The following is an 18,037-nucleotide window of genomic DNA, read 5'->3' as shown; positions in this document are numbered from 1 at the left end:
ACAGACATCTCAGGTGCACACTGGCTGTGAGGAAACTCAAATGCTAACAGTCTATACTCACCAACCACCTGTTCACTGCAAACAGTCAGATGCACTGATTTGTTGCGCTTAAATAAAGCACATACAAAATCCAAAACTACTTCTTCCTCACTGACTGAACTGACTTCACGTACCAGTAAACTGACACTTGTAGCTATAAAATCCAATCAACAAAAAACAACCAAGTGTTTGTATTTTCTGTAAGAATTTCCCCCAGTCTTAAATGTACTCATGGCTTTATAAATTTGTAGCTTTGTTACAACAATCCACACCAACCACCACACACGTCTGACAGTTTTATGGGTTCCCATGGTACCGTCCACATTCACAGAACTGCCTTCTCCATGCTCTTGCTAGTGGGGCCGTGACTCACCTGTGGAGGTAGAAGGCTGAGCTCCGTCGTCACTGCCATTGGTTATGCTTTTAGCAGCATCGTCAGCCTGTTTGGGCCCCACTTTTTCTGGGGCATCACCAACCACTTCAAATTCAACATCCTTTCCTAGGTCTTCACTGGAAAAAAATCACACACTATAAAACAGAACCACTGCCCCAGCTATTCACAAGGCAAAGGAGTGCCTCTGAGGTGCCGTTCCTCAAGTTCAACCATATATGCAGCAAATATTTGCAATCTGATTTTCAAAGAGTTAAAATAATAATCAAAAGATTTCACACGAGATTTTTGTTAATAATTCAAAACTCTAATTCAAATGGTCAAAACCATTCTACCTTCAAATCAGGGAAAGGCTTTTTCAAAAAAAGGCTAAGTAACTCTTGTTGATAAAGCGCAAAACTGAGTCCAAAACCATAGCCCAGGGTAACTTCAGACATTATTCTTCAGTTACTACACCAAAGGATTCTACTTGGAATCTGACCTTGACCCCAGTAACCTGGTGTTTCAGGGCTGTGTAGCATAAGGTTTCTGGGTCCCCCCCCATCTTTACAAGCAGTACCCTGCTTTTGTACATTAGTTCCCAAAAACATGTATGAAAACTCAATGCATGAAAGTCAAACAAAAGACTTACATATTTTAAGGGGGGTTCTGTTCCCAGAGAGCTAAAAAATACGATAAAAAAAAACCCTAATTATGCCTCCTCTTTTAGACACCAGGTGATATTTCCACTTTTATTTACATGTCCTTTCATTGTCTTTTCTTTCACAACTAAACACAAGCACACCACTTCCACCCAACTGGTGTCCAACCGAGGCCAAATATCACACTGGCAACATTTATCTGTGTCTCCATTGTGTAATTTTTTGAATTTGACTTTTTTCTAATAATCCGCATTTAGTCTTTCTTATCATTTTATGCTTTTTATAAACCAAGTATAAACTGTAATTCTCTCTAAACAACCACACAGACACCATATACAGAATACTGCAGGTGGCAATACTGGCAAACTGGACACATCACTGTGTGTCACTTTAGGGGTTTCAATGAGCAAACACAAAAACACAGTGTGTTCAACAGATGAACATAAAACTGAATTTCTCCCGGATCTTATGTAAAGATTCAGTAAGCATTTGTTATTTTTAAAATGGGTAAGAAGTAAAACCAAGTTTAAAAAAACCATGACTCGAAAACCTGCCTGGAGTAAATCTTAATATTATTTTGTTACTGTTGAAGAACCACTAATAAATCTCTTATGGGAAAAAAATAATTCTCTCTTCTCCTCTAGGAAATCTTAAAAACTTGAAAACTTCAGTTCAGTTATTAAAATGAATTTATCTCTGGCATTATGGTGTAGTGGGTTAAACCACCACATGCAATGCCTGCATCCCATATGGGTGCTACTGCTCCGCTTCTGATCCAGCTCCCTGCTAATGTGTCTGAGAAAGCAGAAGATGGCCCAAGCACTTGGGCCCCTGCACCCAAATGGGAGACCCTGATGAAGCTCCTGGCTCCTGGCTTCCACCTAGCCTAGCCTTGACACTGCAGCCATCTGGGGAGTGAAGCAGCAGATGGAAGAGCCCTCGCACTCTCTGTACCTTTGAATTTCAAACACATAAAAATAAATCTTAAAAAAAAAGATAAAAAGACTATGCAAAGGCCTGGATTCTAGGTCTTTCTAATAAGCCACCACTAAATTATCCTTAAATACATTTTGCATCTCTTATTTCTGAAACCATAAATCTTCCTGAAGTTCAAGCTTCAGGAAATCAGTGGCCAACTCAAACAAAATATATCATGTGTGTTCCAATGAGCAGTGGAGGTGTTAAGGTAAGAAAACATTTTCCCTCTATTTTATCTCAAGTTTGTATATTCAAAAAATCCTCACACTTAGAAATATGAATTGCTCCTACCTATGAAGGATGTTGATCAACAAAGTATAGTCCTGAAGAAAGTCATCCGCTTGGAGCCGGCTACCATTTCTAATTCCAAATTCTGACAACTTCTTGTGATTATTAGCTAGGAAATGTAAAGGGAGAACCTTTAGTTATATCTTCATGGAGGAGTCAGGTTAGTTTTTTAAAAAGCTAAGAGGACAGACATTTGGCACAACGGGTAAGATGCCACTTGGGACACCAGCATCCCCTGGCAGAGTGGCTGATTCAATCACTCGGTTCCTTCACTTCCACCCCACTTCCTGTTAATGTGCACCAGAACAAGACAGCAGATAACGAGCTCAATTACTCAAATCCCTGCCACCCATGTGGGAGACCTTAATGGAGCTCCAGGCTTCAGGCTTCAGGCTTCTGCCTGGCCCAGCCCCAGCTGTTGCTGGTATTTGGGAAGCAAATCAGTAGATGGAAGATCTCTTGTCTTTTTCAAATAAAATGAAAAATCAGTAAACAAATAAGCTAACTTCTCCTCAATACGGGCTGAATTACGCACTCCCAAAAAAGTCAGGTTGATATCTAATCACCAGTAACTCAGAATGTGCCTGTGTTTGCAGGGCTTTGCAAAGAGGTGATTAAATTAGAAGAAGGCTGTGCTGGTGGTTCTGACCCAACCTGATGCTATCCCTTCTATCAAGAGGAAATCTGGACACAGAGGTGTCAGGGGTATGCACTCCTGAGGGAAAGGCCACGTGAACACACAGCAAGCCAAGGAGAGAAAAAGCCTCAGGATAAACCGAGCCTGGCAACGTGAAGGGTGAGAAAATAAATCTCTGTGGATGAAGCTGTTCAGGGTGTGCTGCTCATTACGGTAACCTAGCAAACTAACACACTAAATATTAGGCACTTAGGAATTGAGCCCTGTGCACTCAACTGTCAAAACTACCTCAAGGGAAGCGAAACTAGAAGTTCTAACAACCCTGTCCCAGGGGCTGGCGCTGTGGCGCAGAGGGTTAAAGCCCTGGCCTGCAGCACTGGCATCCCATATGGCCATCGGCTCAAGCCCCGACTGCTCCACTTCCGATCCAGCGCCTGCTAATGTGCCTGGGAAAGCAGCAGGATGAGGGCCCCTGTACCCATTGAGAGACCCTGAAGAAGTTCCTGTCTTCGGACTGACTCAGTTCCTTCCCCTGTGGCCATTTGGAGAGCGAACCACCAGATGGAAGACCTCTCTCTTTCAAGTAAATAATTAACCCCCATCCCTAAAAACCCCTTTATCATTCAAATCAGGTTAATTCTGGGGTCCTGGAAGAGACAGAAGCATTTTACAGAGTAATTTGAAATACATTCGATTTCCAAAGAAGTTGCTTGTGATACTTCAATAAACATTTAGAGAATTTTACAACTGAGAAATAAAAGAATGCTTTATTTGAATGGTTTTCAATGAATTAGCAAAGCCTCCCAAAAATAATCATTCCAAACCAGTTTTCTTCCAAATGTCTTTTCTGATTCAACTTAATGTTCCCAGTATTTAACAAACAGTTCTTAGAACTCACCTACACTCTAAACCTTTGCCTTAAATGAATTACAAGTATTCCAGTAAAAACCAACTCTTCTAATCTTATGGTACCATTGTTATTCCAGGGCCCTTCTGATTTAGTAATCCATTCTCTACTACGTGTTCAGATTCTTTGTCTTCCGGCTGTCATCCTCAAGTCTCACACAAAACTGTTTCCTCACCTCACTCTAAATTCATACTCCCTACTCACAACTCAGTCCACTATATGATCTGCCCTGGGAGGGGAACAGATCACATTGTGCTGGCCGATCTGTGACCCCAGTGCCTTGTACATACTGAATGGAGACTACATGAGGATTCAAAGTGTTCACAGAAAATTATTTTTAAAATTCTAACATTTTGCAATCCTTCTTATATTTCAAATTCAAGTTTCATGTTTAAAGGATACAATTTTCTAAATAATTTCAATTTTAAATCCAATTTTTTGTTATTTCTTTCACTGCTTAAAAAGAAAAAATGCTCAGAAAAGTTTTCCCTGTCTTCACACCCAGAAAATACTGTTTCTTCAAGTTATTTTCCAGATTCCTTTCCTGTGCTTATCTGGAATGCCCTATCCTGGGACAGTGGCATTTGCTAAACCTTTGAAAGACTTGACATTTGCATCCCCATCAGGATCTGGCAAACTACTCCAATTAAATGACTGCTAGAACAACAAATGTTGAGTAAATCAACATAAAGGCAAACGAGTGCCTCCAAACTCTCAAAATAACAGTATGCTGACAAAAACTGAGATAAGGGAAGAATAACTACAACGGTGACCCAAGAAATGAACCATAAAAGTGGCAGAGGAGCTGTGTGGCTTTCTGAATCTAATCAGACCAGCTGCCATAATTCTTACTACAAAAGCTTCAGCATAATCAAACACCTTCTGCCTTTTTTAACAAACACATTAGCCAAAGGGATGGCCTGCTTGGACTTTCTAAAGGAAAACTCAGGAGCAGAAGTGAACAATGACTTTCAGCAGCACCTTCTGCTCGGAGCAGGAGCAGGAGCAGGCTACCAAGGCTTCTCCACTCTGACTGGATTGCTCTCCCCACTCTCATTTAACTCAGAACAGTCTTTGCATCACTAATTTAGCTCCCAGGATCAGTGAACTAATAAGGAGGATTGTTGGAAGCAGACAAGCACTGCAGTATTGTGAAGTGTCAGTACTGGCTTATTGAGAAATGGTCCCTGAGATTGGCCAACAACATGGAGGTACCTCATCTGGAACTATGATGATCCCACCTACACAATGCCACCCTGGGAACACCTCTACAACCAAACACCACCCCTATCACTGTAATGCTGTCACACACACAGTGATTGGGAAAATGTAATGTACACTCCTTCCAAAGGAGGGAAGAAATGCAATGTATAATACCTTCTGTCTCTCCTTCTTCTGAAGATATCAGAATTGTTCCTTTCCCATCTTCAATCTGGACATCTGGTGCTACCATAGCAAATTTTTCTTTCACTATCTGTAAGAGAAAAAGATTCTCAATATTAATGTAGGTAATTACAAAAATCATAGAAAAAAACCCTAGACTTTTATAGGCTCTTACTTTCTCCTTTCAATGGAAAGGGGCTGTCACTCTTTTAAGATCCTATGAGACGGGGCTGGCGCCGTGGCGCAGAAGTCAATCCTCTGCCTGCGGCATCAGCATCCCATATAGGCGCCGGTTCTAGTCCTGGCTGCTTCTCTTCCACTCCAGCTCTCCGCCATTGCCTGGGAAAGCAGTAGAGGATGGCCCAAGTCCTTGGGCCCCTGCACCCACATAGCAGCCATTTGGAGAGTGAACCAACAAACAGATGGAAGACCTTTATCTCTGTCTCTCCTTCTCACTGTCTGTAACTCTCTCAAATAAATAAATAAAATCTTAAAAAAAAAAAAATCCTATGAGACAAGCAGGGAAACTGTGGATGCATCCAAGTTCCATTCCCACAAATGACCACAGCTATAGATCAGGTCAAACTCCCTCCAAACAGGGGACTGGAAACTCCTGTATTGGCTCTGGATCTTTCCCTACAGATTAGGACCTGGGCTACACACTGGGTACATTTCATCTCAGCCTTCATGCCAACCCTATAATGGCAGATGGATGTACTGAGAAGTATAATGTTTCAAAATCCTATCTGCTCCTAAAAAACAACAGAGGAGCACTCTACAAACCCCATCACTCTTAAACAGAAGAATTACCATAAGCTCAATAATCAGCAAATACCAACAATTATTTCTTAGGAAAGAAAGGTGGAGCAATGAGCCTCTGCAGCCCATTATATCAAGATCTGCTGTTGCCCCCAAAAAGCTAAGTGGCAAAACAATTTGCCTTTGTAATCAGTTCTGAAAGAAAGGTCACTGACAACTAAGCATGCTTTCTGCATCTCAGAAGGCATGTGAATATGCAGCGCTGTGATGAACATATCAGAGGAATAATCAAAAACAACACCCAAAGAGGGAAATGACACTTCTGAATCATTAAAAACAGAACAAATCTACTAAGGGTAAGCGATGCTGGCATCCCATATGGAAGCCAGTTTGTGTCCCGGATGCACAAGATGGTCTAAGTGTTTGGGCCCCTGCCATCCATATAGCAGACCCAAATGAAGCTCCTGGCTTCAGCCTGACCCAGCTCCAACCATTCAACCCGAGGATGGATGCTCTCTCTCTCTCTCTCTCTCTGCTTCTGTAACTTTCAAATAAATAAATAAATCTTAAAAAAAAAAAAAAGAAAAAAGGATATTCTTTAATAAATTCTGAACTGTTAGAAATGCAAAATCTTTAGCCAAGAATTCACACTGCATTCAAACATATGTCATTTTACTGCCATGGCCATGTAAGACTACCTCTTGGCCAGCGCTGTGGCTCACTAGGCTAATCCTCCGCCTTGCGGCGCCAGCACACCGGGTTCTAGACCCAGTCGGGGCGCCGGATTCTGTCCCGGTTCCCCCTCTTCCAGGCCAGCTCTCTGCTGTGGCCAGGGAGTGCAGTGGAGGATGGCCCAAGTCCTTGGGCCCTGCACTCGCATGGGAGATCAGGAGAAGCACTTGGCTCCTGCCTTCGGATCAGCACGGTGCACCGGCCACAGCGCACCAGCCGCGGCGGCCATTGGAGGGTGAACCAACAGCAAAAAGGAAGACCTTTCTGTCTCTCTCACTGTCCACTCTCTCTCAAAAAAAAAAAAAAAAAAAAAAAAACACACACACACACACACACACACACAACAACAAACTACCTCTTATCTGCCCACTACCTGGGAAAGAAAAAATAAAAGAAGTCTTCTGCTTGCCATGATACAGTGCCCCATCTGTTACACGTTGCAGCAAATATGCCTTTTTCTTTCTGGTTATCTGAGGCACATATTCTGGACCACACACACAAAGAAAGGACAGCAGGAATCCAGGCAGTGAAGCAACCCGTGAAATCAGAGCTACGTATTTCAGCAGTCACAGACTTTCACAATAATTATCTAGTATTCTGCTTGTTTGTTACTGTAGTAATACTGTAAAAGGCAAAAGGTAGCTTGGGTTTTTGTTGCTTTTCAAGTAAAAACAGAACCAGCCTCTGAACCCACCTTGTCCTGTAAGGTGAGAACAGTCACTTTATGGACATTCAGCCGTACGGTCACCTCCGGCTTACTGGCACACACGTAACAATTGGGATTGGGAGGATCCAGTGCACAAGGCACAAGGAGTTTCTTCCTTGGGTTTGGTTGTTTATTCAAAAAAATCTTTGGAGAAAAAAAACACAAGAAGAAATTAGAAATGTGAGTTACAATTTTATAGACCACATTAACCTAGATCATGTTCACAATACATTAAAAAAATGAAATATTCCCTTCTACATGGCCAAAAGGGTAACTCATTCCTTCTTGAAAACCTAGTTTTCCAACCTTGTTTTGTTATTAGCTACCATGTGAAAGGTGAGGTTCCTGAAAGGAAATCTCCTTGTACTGCATTCTGCAATCTAACTTGGCTAGAACAAGGGCATAAACATGCTCATCTCTGGTGTCAGCACTGAATCAGCTCTGGGTGTCCTTCCTAGTGGTTATTCTTACCAACTTTGAGCCATCCCCTGGATAAAATCAATATACTCATTTTTCTAAAATTTCTCACACTTGATACATTTCATCTCAGTTTCTGCTTTCCCAGAGGTCTGGAACTAATGTGACTTCCTTTCTAAATTTCCTATCATGAATATACTAACATGCACATAGTTAAGAACAAAATAAATATATTTCTGATAGTACATACATTTGGCATCTTTCTTTTTTATTAGAGATTTATTTATTTATTGAAAGGCAGAGATTGAGAGACAATCTCCATTCCATTCATTCACTCCCCAAATGGCCACAAAAGCCACAGCTGGTAAGAGCCAAAGCCAGGAGCTTGGATCTTCTTCTGGCTCTCCCATGTCGGTGCAAGGACCCAAGGACTTGGGCCACCTTCCACTGATTTCCCAGGCCACAGCAGAGAGCTGGATCAGAAGTGGAGCAGCTGGAACTTCAATTGGCGACCATATGGGATGCCAGCACCACAGGCAGTGGATTAGCATGCCATGGCACAGCACCGGCCTCTATACTTGCCATTTTTCTAACATCTGAACAAAAAACCAACTATGAACCAAGGCAAATTTAGAAATTACACCAAGGGGCCCATTTTTGGGCATAGCATGTTAGGCCACCACCTGTAACACCAGCATCTCTTATGAGCACCAGTTCAAATTGCCTTCTGATCCAGTTAACTACTAATGCACCTGGGAATGGCAGCAGAAGATGGTCCTAGTAATTGGCCCCTACCACCCATGTGAGAAACCTGGAAGAAGCTCCTGGTTTCAGCCTGACACAATCTGACTGATGCAGCCAGTTGGGGAGTGAACCAGCAGATGGAAGATCTGTTTCGTCCATTCTCTCTTTCAAATAAATAAATATATCTTTAAAAAATGTATAAATCTTTAAAAAAGATTTAGAGAGAGAGAGAGAATCTTCCATTTGCTGGTTCACTCCCCAAATGGCCACAACAGCCAGAGCCAGGCCAGTGCAAAGCCAGGAATGAGATCTTCTTGGAGTCTCCCATGTGGATGGCAGTGGCCAAGTACTTGGACATCCTCTACTGCTTTCCCGGGCACAAGAGCAGGATCTTAACTGAAGCAGCTAGGACTCCCAACCAGCGCCAACATGGGATGCTGGCATTGCAGGTTTAAGGGGTTAAGCCTCTCAGTATAATTGTTTTATTTTAATGTTTTACTTCTGTTGTAGCGTAGCAGGTTAACCCACTCCCTGCAGTGCCAGCATCCCATATGGGTGCTGGCTGGAGTCCCAACTACTCCATTTCTTTTATTTTTATTTATTTATTTATTTATTTTTTGACAGGCAGAGTGGACAGTGAGAGAGAGAGACAGAGAGAAAGGTCTTCCTTTGCCGTTGGTTCACCCTCCAATGGCCGCCGCGGCCAGCGCGCTGCGGCCGGCGCACTGCGCTGATCCGATGGCAGGAGCCAGGTGCTTTTCCTGGTCTCCCATGGGGTGCAGGGCCCAAGCACCTGGGCCATCCTCCACTGCACTCCCTGGCCACAGCAGAGAGCTGGCCTGGAAGAGGGGCAACCGGGACAGAATCCGGCGCCCCAAGGCGGAGGATTAGCCTAGTGAGCCGCGGCGCCGGCCTCAACTACTCCATTTCTGATCCAGCGCCCTGATAATGTGCCCAGGAAAAGCAGCAGAGGATGGCCCAAGTGCTTGGGCCCCTGTCATATACATGGGAGACCAGCAAGAAGCTCCAAGCTCCTGGCTTCAGTCTGGCCTAGCTCCGGCCATTGCAGTCATTTGTAAACCAGCAGATGGAAGACCTCTATGTATGTATCCCTCTCTAAACTCTTTCAAATAAATAAAATTTTTTTAAAAATTACACTGAAATTAAAAAAGGTCCCAACCTCACACTACTGTTGTTTGGAGAATATAAACACAATTTCATATGAGATTTAAGAACAAATCTCAGGAGAAAACAGGAAGCTGAGATACAAACCTCCATTCTGTGGTCATAATACAGTATGTTGTCTGCTATGAATTAATTCTGAAGGAAGATGCTATGGATTCTCTCAAGCTTAAAGTAAACCCCTCAAGAGGCAGTAAAGCCCTCTTCAACAGCCTCTCCCTGCCAGGAACACTATTTATGCAACAGGAATGGAAGCAAACTGGCCGGGCTCAGCAGGGTCCCAAGGGAGGAAGAGATTTATCTGATTCAGGGCTTCACTGGGAAACTAAATGTGTTAACAGAAACCACCAAAGATAAAAACAACTGCTATCACTACTAACACCGAGGCTAACATGATGTATCTGTCCTGATATTCATTTATAAACACAAAGTGGGATGAAGCTGAGCAGGCAAAGAAACCAGAAAGATGTTATAGAAAACAGTAGTTTAGCAATGATTATTATCTGTGAGCTTATACTAACATCCCCAGTTCACACTGATATAAAAAAACAGAAGGGGCTGTGGCGTGACTAAACATCCGCCCATGGAACCAGCATCCCATACTGGCGCCAGTTCAAATCCCAACTGTTCTACTTCCCATCCAGCTCCCTGCTATTGGCCTAGGAAAGCAGTAGAAAATGGCCAAGTTTGCTTGGGCCCCTGCTCTCTTGTGAGAGACTTAGAAGAAGCTCCTGGCTTCAGATCGTCACAGCTCTGGCCGTTGTGGCCAGTTGGGGAGTGAACTAGCAGATGGAATATTCCACCCCCCCCAACTCTGTCTCTCAACAAAACAAATAAATCTTTTAAAAAAAAGAAAAAAGCACAAACAAAAATAAATTCTCAGAAATTAAAGATATAATGGCCAAAATAATTTAAACTACATCAAAATGGAAAATGGCAGTGATTCTCATATTTCTTCAACCTGAAGTTCCATTAAAACTGAAAGTTTAAGAGTATAATGGTATTAAAAAATTAAGAGCTCCAACAGAGATTTTTAGAAATTCCTGAAAAGTAAATGAGTCCTTTTATTTCATTCAACATTATAATGAAGAATTTTAAATAAAAACAAAAGTATTTGGCTACAATATTTTTAAGCAAAGCATCTTTAGATATAAACTCAATAATAGAATGAAAGCAGGAGTCCAAAGAGAACAGCTAAGTGGCTTTAGTTTTAAGATATAAACCTCGGAGGCCAGTGCCTTGGCTCACTAGGCTAATCCTCCACCTAGCGGCGCCGGCACACTGGGTTCTAGTCCCGGTCAGGGCGCCAGATTCTGTCCCGGTTGCCCCTCTTCCAGGCCAGCTCTCTGCTGTGGCCAGAGAGTGCAGTGGAGGATGGCCCAAGTACTTGGGCCCTGCACCCCATGGGAGACCAGGAGAAGCACCTGGCTCCTGCCATCGGATCAGCACGGTGCGCCGGCCGCAGCGGCCATTGGAGGGTGAACCAACAGCAAAGGAAGACCTTTCTCTCTGTCTCTCTCTCTCTCACTGTCCACTCTGCCTGTCAAAAAAAAAAAAAAAAAAAAAAAAAAAAGATATAAACCTCGGGCCAGTTTGTAGCAAAGCAGGTAAAGCTGCCACCTGTGATGCAGACACTCCATATAGGTGCCAGTTCACTTCCTGGCTGCTCCACTTCCAACCCAGCTCCCTGCTGATGTGCCTGGGAAAGCAGCTAAGGATGGACCAAGTGCTTGGGTACATGTACGTGGGAGACCAGGATGAAGCCCCCGGTTTCAGTCTGGTCCAGCCCAGGCCATTGCTGCCACCTGGGGAGTGAAGCAGTGGATGGAAGATCTCTCTCTAATTCTACTTTTCAATTAAATAAAATAAATCTTAAAAAAAAAAAAAAGACATAAAACTAGTCCACCCTCTGCTTATGTAGGAAGTCTCATTATAGGAACCTCTTACAACAAAGCAAAGACCTGGATGGGAAGGAGAATAAAGAGAAAAATACATTCCCCCTGAAAGAGGAAAAAAAATATCTTGATGCTGGTGCTTTGTGGGAGAGGAAAACAATCTCCCATTTGCTGTCTGGTCTGTATGCGCTGTAAAATCTACAGCTGGGAACTTGAAAGTGGTTCTAGATCAACAGTGTCCTCCTAAGCATGCAAATATAAGTAAACATAAATGCTCCTTCAAATAATGCAGCTTCACCAGATTTATTAAAGTATTACAGATAAATTCTAAAATACATTCATTCAGCTGGGAAAAAAAATCACAAATGATAGTAGACTCACCCATAAATATTGCAGACATTAACATTCCCAAACAATACAAAACAACTTGAAATGTTAGAAGCAAATTAGCTCCTGTTTCCACTTACTAGAAAAAGAAAAACAAATGTGTTCCATCGTTACCACTTCTAGGAGGCTTACTTAAGTGGAGCAATGACTTTTTCCCACTAGTTTAAATTGATTTTATTCACTTGAAAAATTGGCCATTTAATGTGCTTTTTGGGAAAAAAAAGTCTACTGTACAGAGTATTCCCAAGGGGTCTCCTATCAGTACTGATCAGGCCCAACCCTGCTTAGCTTCTGAGATCCAATGAGAATGAGTGTGCATATAGGTGTTTTTCATCAATCACTTTTAAAGAGAGGTTTAAGTAAAGAATGCAAACAGAAATACTCACAGTTCTACATTGGTCTATTTTTCCTGATAAGATCTTCAACCCTTCCAATACTATCAACCCGGCAATCACTGCATTAGTAGTAGCAATAGCAGGAATAATGTTCCCTGCCATTGCTTATGGGGGAAAAAAAAGATGAATATGTTTAGCTGTTAAAAAGAAAAACAAGTTTGAGGATCTGACAATACAACCAAAGTACAAAATAACTTACATTTTATATCAAATCTGCTCTTCATATTCATACTGAAAATATGCATCCTGAGGTTTGCAGCAGAAGTGACAAAATCCATTGCAGATGGGTCATCCTGCCAATAATTTAACAGTTTATCAATCATTGTTTATCAAATCTCTCAACAATTTCCTAGTCTGACAAGCATCCGGGACTCAAACCAGCGCCATATGGTATGCCTATGCTTCAGGCCAGGGCTTTAACCCCTGCGCCACAGCACCGGTCCCTCTACTTCTATTTTTCAGTGAATTCCCAAGTAAGATACTAACAGTTTCCCTTTTGAAAAAGATGCATTTCATACTTTACAAACAAAACATAAAAAAAAAAAAAACCCACCCTGATAGGACATGGGTTCTTTATTAATTATTGGTTAGTCACGTAACCTCAGGCTACATTTTGGATTAAGCCAAAATGTCTCAAAAATTACTAAATACCAATAATTACATGAATGGCTTATTTTTTTCAAAGATGTATTTATTTGAAAGAGTTACACAGAGAACAGAGAAGGAGAAGGGGAGAGAGAGAGAGAGAGAGAGAGGGAGGGAAAGAGAGAGAGAGGTCCTCCATCCAATGGTTCACTCCCCAATTGGCCTCAATGGCTGAAGCCAGGAGCCAGGAGCCAGGAGCCTCTTCTGGATCTCCCATGCGGGTGCAGGGGCCCAAGGACTCGGGCCATCCTACTGCTTTCCCAGGCCATAGCAGAGAGCTGGATCAGAAGAGAAGCGGCTGGGACTAGAAACGGTGCCCACGTGGGATGCTAGCACTTCAGGCCAGGGCTTTAAAACTTTGCGCGACAGCACCGTCCCCACATACAGCTTATATCATTGTGTATTATGGATTAAAAACAAATGAAGGGGGCCAGCGCTGTGATGTAGTGGGTAAAGCCTCTGCCTGCAGTGCCAACAACCCATATGGGTGCCGGTTTGAGACCCAGCTGCTCTACTTCTGATCCAGCTCTCTGCTTTGGCCTTGGAAAGCAGTATAAGATGACCCGAGTCCTTTGGCCCCTGCACCCACATGGGAGACCAGGAAGAAGCTCCTGGCTCCTGGTTTCTGATCGGCGTAGCTCCAGCTGCAGCGGCCATCTGGGAAGTAAAGCAGCGGATGGAAGACCTCTCTCTCGCTCTGCCTCTCCTTCTCTCTGTGTAACTGTAACTTTCCAGTAAAATAAATGAATCTTAAAAAAAAAAAGAACAATTGAAGGTACCCAACACAGTGAGCAACAGGTACTTCTCTGGGCTACTGATCTATCACTTCATTAGTAGTAGCAATAGTAGGAATAATGTTCATTAAGGTATAGACTTTATTTAACAAAGTTTCTTGGTTCTTTTTAAAAATCTGTATGATTAAAAACTTTCCAAATCACTAATCTAACATTAACAATGAAAATTTTAAAAGTTACCCTATATATCACATAAATCCAAGACAATAATGTTTCTAAGAATCTAAGTTTACCAGCTTCATTTTACATGCCTGATTCCACCCAAGTTCCAAAGTCTGAAACACAAAACTATCTTCAGTTTCTAAAACTGGACAAACTCCTTTCCTTTATTTTAAAACCCATGAAAATCCTTACTATATATAACTTCCATCAACTAATCATTTATAGCTTTAGAAAATACAAACTAAATCAAATAAAATTAACTCACAATAATTATATAGTAATTATGTATGTTCCAGTCAACCATGAATACATTAGAACCTAAAATGCAGTTTTATATTGCTTGAATTCATATTCAATAGGGTAATTGGAGATTAAACTATTTAAATCATATCAAATTCAACACATTACCTTAAAACCTGGTAGAATAAACAATAATAAAAAAAATTCTATCTTCTATTATAGCTTAAGAACTAAACACACATTTGCAGTATGTTTAACAGTCACACATTTTTAAAACGAACCTTGTCCCATATGAGCTCAGCTCCATCCCCTTTTTCTGCTAAATGAACTCTCAGAGTCTCAATGCTCTTTGAAAAAAGACTTGCATAGCTCTTTACATCCAGAACCTGTTGGTCTTTCAGACCTAACTGGGGTTCATTTTGTTGATCTGATGCATTCGTTTCTTCTCCTAAGGCAGAAAAGATTAGGATTTTCAATAAACTTAATTCCTCTACCATGTCCTAAAACAAATGCAATCCCTGGTCAACAGGAAAATCAAAAAAAAAAAAAAAAAAGAAACAAATTAATTATCACTAGAATACAAATATATACACAAGAAAACAAAGATGGAAAAAGAACAAGACTTTGAGGACCTGGGGGAGGGATTTAAGGATAGGACAAGCATTATGCCTAACACACAGCACTCAATAAATGGAAGCTATTTGCACTTCTCTGATTAACTGCTGAGAACTGCTCCACAGTAGTAAGCAAGTCTCCAAGTGCCTGTTAAAGTTTCAATGCACTCGAGGCCAGTGTTGTGGCACAATGGGATAGGCCTCTGCCTGCAGCACCAGCATCCCATATGGGCACTGGTTCTAGTCCCGGCTGCTCCCCTTTTGATCCAGCTATGGCCTGGGAAAGCAGTAGAAGATGGCCTAGGCATGTGGGCCCCTGCACTCGCATGGGAGACTTGGAAGAAGCTCTTGGCTTTGGACCAACACAGCTCTTGCTGTTGCGGCCATTTGGAGAGTGAACCAGCAAATGAAGATCTTTCTCTATGTCTCTCCCTTTCACTGTCTGTAACTCTCTCTCAAATAAATAAATAAAATCTTAAAAAAAAAAAAAGCTTAAATGCACTCCACATTACCATCCATAACTTAAATGTATTACAATCCAGATAATGAATAAACAATGTGTTAAGGGGAAATGGAATAAGGAATTTTTTAAAGTTAAAAAAAAAATCTCTTTCAAGGAAAAGAAACTTGCCAAATAACAGACAGATATTCGGCACAATAGCTGAAATATCCATAATCTGAGTGCCTGGTTAGTCCCAGCTCCCCATGTCGCATCCTGCTAATGTACACCGCTGGAGGCAGCAAGTGATGGCTAAAGTACTAGGGACTCTGCCACTCATGTAGAATACCCAGATGGAGTTCTAGGCTCCTGGCTTAGGCCTGGCACAGTCCACCATGTCAGGTATTTGGGGAGTGAACTGGTGGAAGAAAGATCTTTCTGCATTTTATTTTTTTATTCCTATTTATTTTTTAAAGATTTACTTATTTGAGGGCCAGCGCCGCGGCTCACTAGGCTAATCCTCCGCCTGTGGCGCCGGCACCCCGGGTTTGAATCTCGGTAGGGGCGCCGGATTCTGTCTCGGTTCCTCCTCTTCCAGTCCAGCTCTCTGCTGGGGCCAGGGAGTACAGTGGAGGATGGCCCAAGTGCTTGGGCCCTGCACCCGCACGGGAGACCAGGAGAAGCACCTGGCTCCTGGCTTCGGTGCACCGACCACAACACACAGGCCATAGCAGCCACTTGGGGGGTGAACCAACAGAAAAAAAGGAAGACCTTTCTCTGTGTGTGTCTCTCTCTCTCACTGTTTAACTCTGCCTGTCAAAAAAAAAAAAAAAAAAGATTCATTTATTAGAAAGAAAGAGTTACAGAGAGAGGCAGAGTCAGAGAGGTCAGTCTTCCATCCGCTGGTTCACCCTCCAGATGGCTGCAATGGCTGGAGCTGTGCCAATCTGAAGCCAGGAGCCAGGATCCTCCTCCAGGTCTCCCACGCGGGTACAGGGGCTCAAGGACTTGGGCCATCTTCTACTGCTTTCCCCAGCCATAGCAGAGATCTGGACTGGAAGAGGAGCAGCCAGGACTAGAACAGGGGCCCATACAGGATGCCAGCGCTTCAGGCCAGGGCCTTAACACGCTACATCACAGCACCGGTCCCTCTGCATCTTGAATAAACATAAATTTTAAAAACTGTCTCTAAGTGAAACCTTAATTACAAGGGAAATATGAAAAAACTACATGCTAACTGGTAATGTAGATTGAAAAAAGGAAGTCAGAGTACAGAAATATGATTCCGTTAATCCAAAGTGTACACATTGGTTCCGGCACAGTGGGTAAAGCCGCTGCCTGCAGTGCTGGCATCCTATATGGGTACTGGTTCAGGTTCTGGCTGCTCCACTTCTGATCCAGCTCTTTGCTATGGTCTGGGAAAGCAGCAGAAGATGGCCCAAGTCCTTGGGCCTGCATCCACGTGGGAGACCCAAAGAAACTCCTGGCTTCGAACTGGTCCAGCTCTGGCCATTGTGGCCATTTGGGGAGTAAACCAGTGGATGGAAGACCTTTGTCTCTCCCTCTCTCTGTTTGTCTAACTCTACCTCTCAAATTAATAAATGCAATCTTAAAAATAAAATTTAGGAGAGTACCTTTCCAATTAAGATATTCCAAAGACTAAAATGTTTACTTTACCTTGACTTTGTACTTCAGCCCAGTCCAATGGAACTGGAGGTTTCCTTTTTCGCCATAGTTTGTCCATTGTCAATAGATATCTGATATCATCTTTAAAAAGCTTAAAAAAAAAAAGGCAAATGGTATGAACCTTGCAGTCCCTAAGATAATAAAAATCTAACAAAATTTCATTGCATACTCATTAAATAAAACTTTAAAGTAGAGGTGCTCTAGTGAACTCCGCTGGCTTGCCTCCACATTGCTGAGTCACGTCCCCAACCATCAGCCTGAAGTACAATCATACAAATTCTGGGTCACAATAAACACATACCTTTTCCTCAAGAATTGAATATAATCACTGAGACGGCAGTATCTTCTAGGTTACAGATCAATGCCAATCAGGTATGCACATTCTACAAGTGCTCAACAACAGACCTTAACTTCATGTATCCTCTTTCAAGTGTCTTTTCCAAGAAAACCACCCACAAAAAAAAAAAAAAAATAGCAAGAACAAAACACAAAAACCCCAAAAACACAATTATTATTACAAAAACAAAACACTACCACATGTAGACTAAAAACAATTACACAAAGAATGTGGTAGAACTTCAGGTGATTGTAATATGTTATTTTTTTCCACTTTGTATTTTTTTTTATTTTTTAATTTTTTTTTTTTAACTTTTGACAGGCAGAGTTAGACAGTGAGAGAGAGACACAGAGAGAAAGGTCTTCCTTTTGCCGTTGCTTCACCCTCTGATGGCCGCCACAGCTGGCGTGCTGTGGCCAGCGCATCGTGCTGATCCGAAGGCAGGAGCCAGGTACTTCTCTTGGTCTCCCATGGGGTGCAGGGCCCAAGGCCATCCTCCACTGCACTCCTGGGCCACAGCAGAGAGCTGGCCTGGAAGAGGGGCAACCGGGACAGAATCCGGCGCCCCGACCGGGACTAGAACCTGGTGTGCCGGTGCCGCAGGCAGAGGATTAGCCTAGTGAGCCGCGGCGCCGGCTC

At 42.5% G+C, this 18,037-nt stretch overlaps 1 protein-coding gene across 3 annotated transcripts in view; it reads right to left on the bottom strand.

Annotated features, from left to right (window-relative positions):
- Positions 1–18,037, bottom strand: part of UBA2 (ubiquitin like modifier activating enzyme 2) — a 41,475-nt gene that overhangs the window by 2,018 nt on the left and 21,420 nt on the right. For 2 of the 3 annotated variants that reach the window (XM_008257280.4, XM_070063226.1), the window contains exons 9-16: positions 17,053–17,152; positions 14,604–14,770; positions 12,681–12,774; positions 12,473–12,585; positions 7,450–7,605; positions 5,259–5,355; positions 2,341–2,446; positions 413–549 (exon numbers count right to left, since the gene is read on the bottom strand). In XM_008257280.4, the coding sequence (XP_008255502.1) occupies positions 413–549; positions 2,341–2,446; positions 5,259–5,355; positions 7,450–7,605; positions 12,473–12,585; positions 12,681–12,774; positions 14,604–14,770; positions 17,053–17,152 (970 nt within the window). Of the gene's footprint in view, positions 1–412; positions 1,093–2,340; positions 2,447–5,258; positions 5,356–7,449; positions 7,606–12,472; positions 12,586–12,680; positions 12,775–14,603; positions 14,771–17,052; positions 17,153–18,037 lie in introns of all 3 variants that reach the window. The other variant, XR_011384241.1, reaches the window with a different exon arrangement.

The sequence above is a fragment of the Oryctolagus cuniculus genome, chromosome 18, assembly GCF_964237555.1.
Source record: "Oryctolagus cuniculus chromosome 18, mOryCun1.1, whole genome shotgun sequence".
Classification (NCBI taxonomy): Eukaryota; Metazoa; Chordata; class Mammalia; order Lagomorpha; family Leporidae; genus Oryctolagus; species Oryctolagus cuniculus.
Note: the sequence above shows the minus strand (reverse complement) of the source record. Positions and strands in the feature narration are given on the sequence as shown.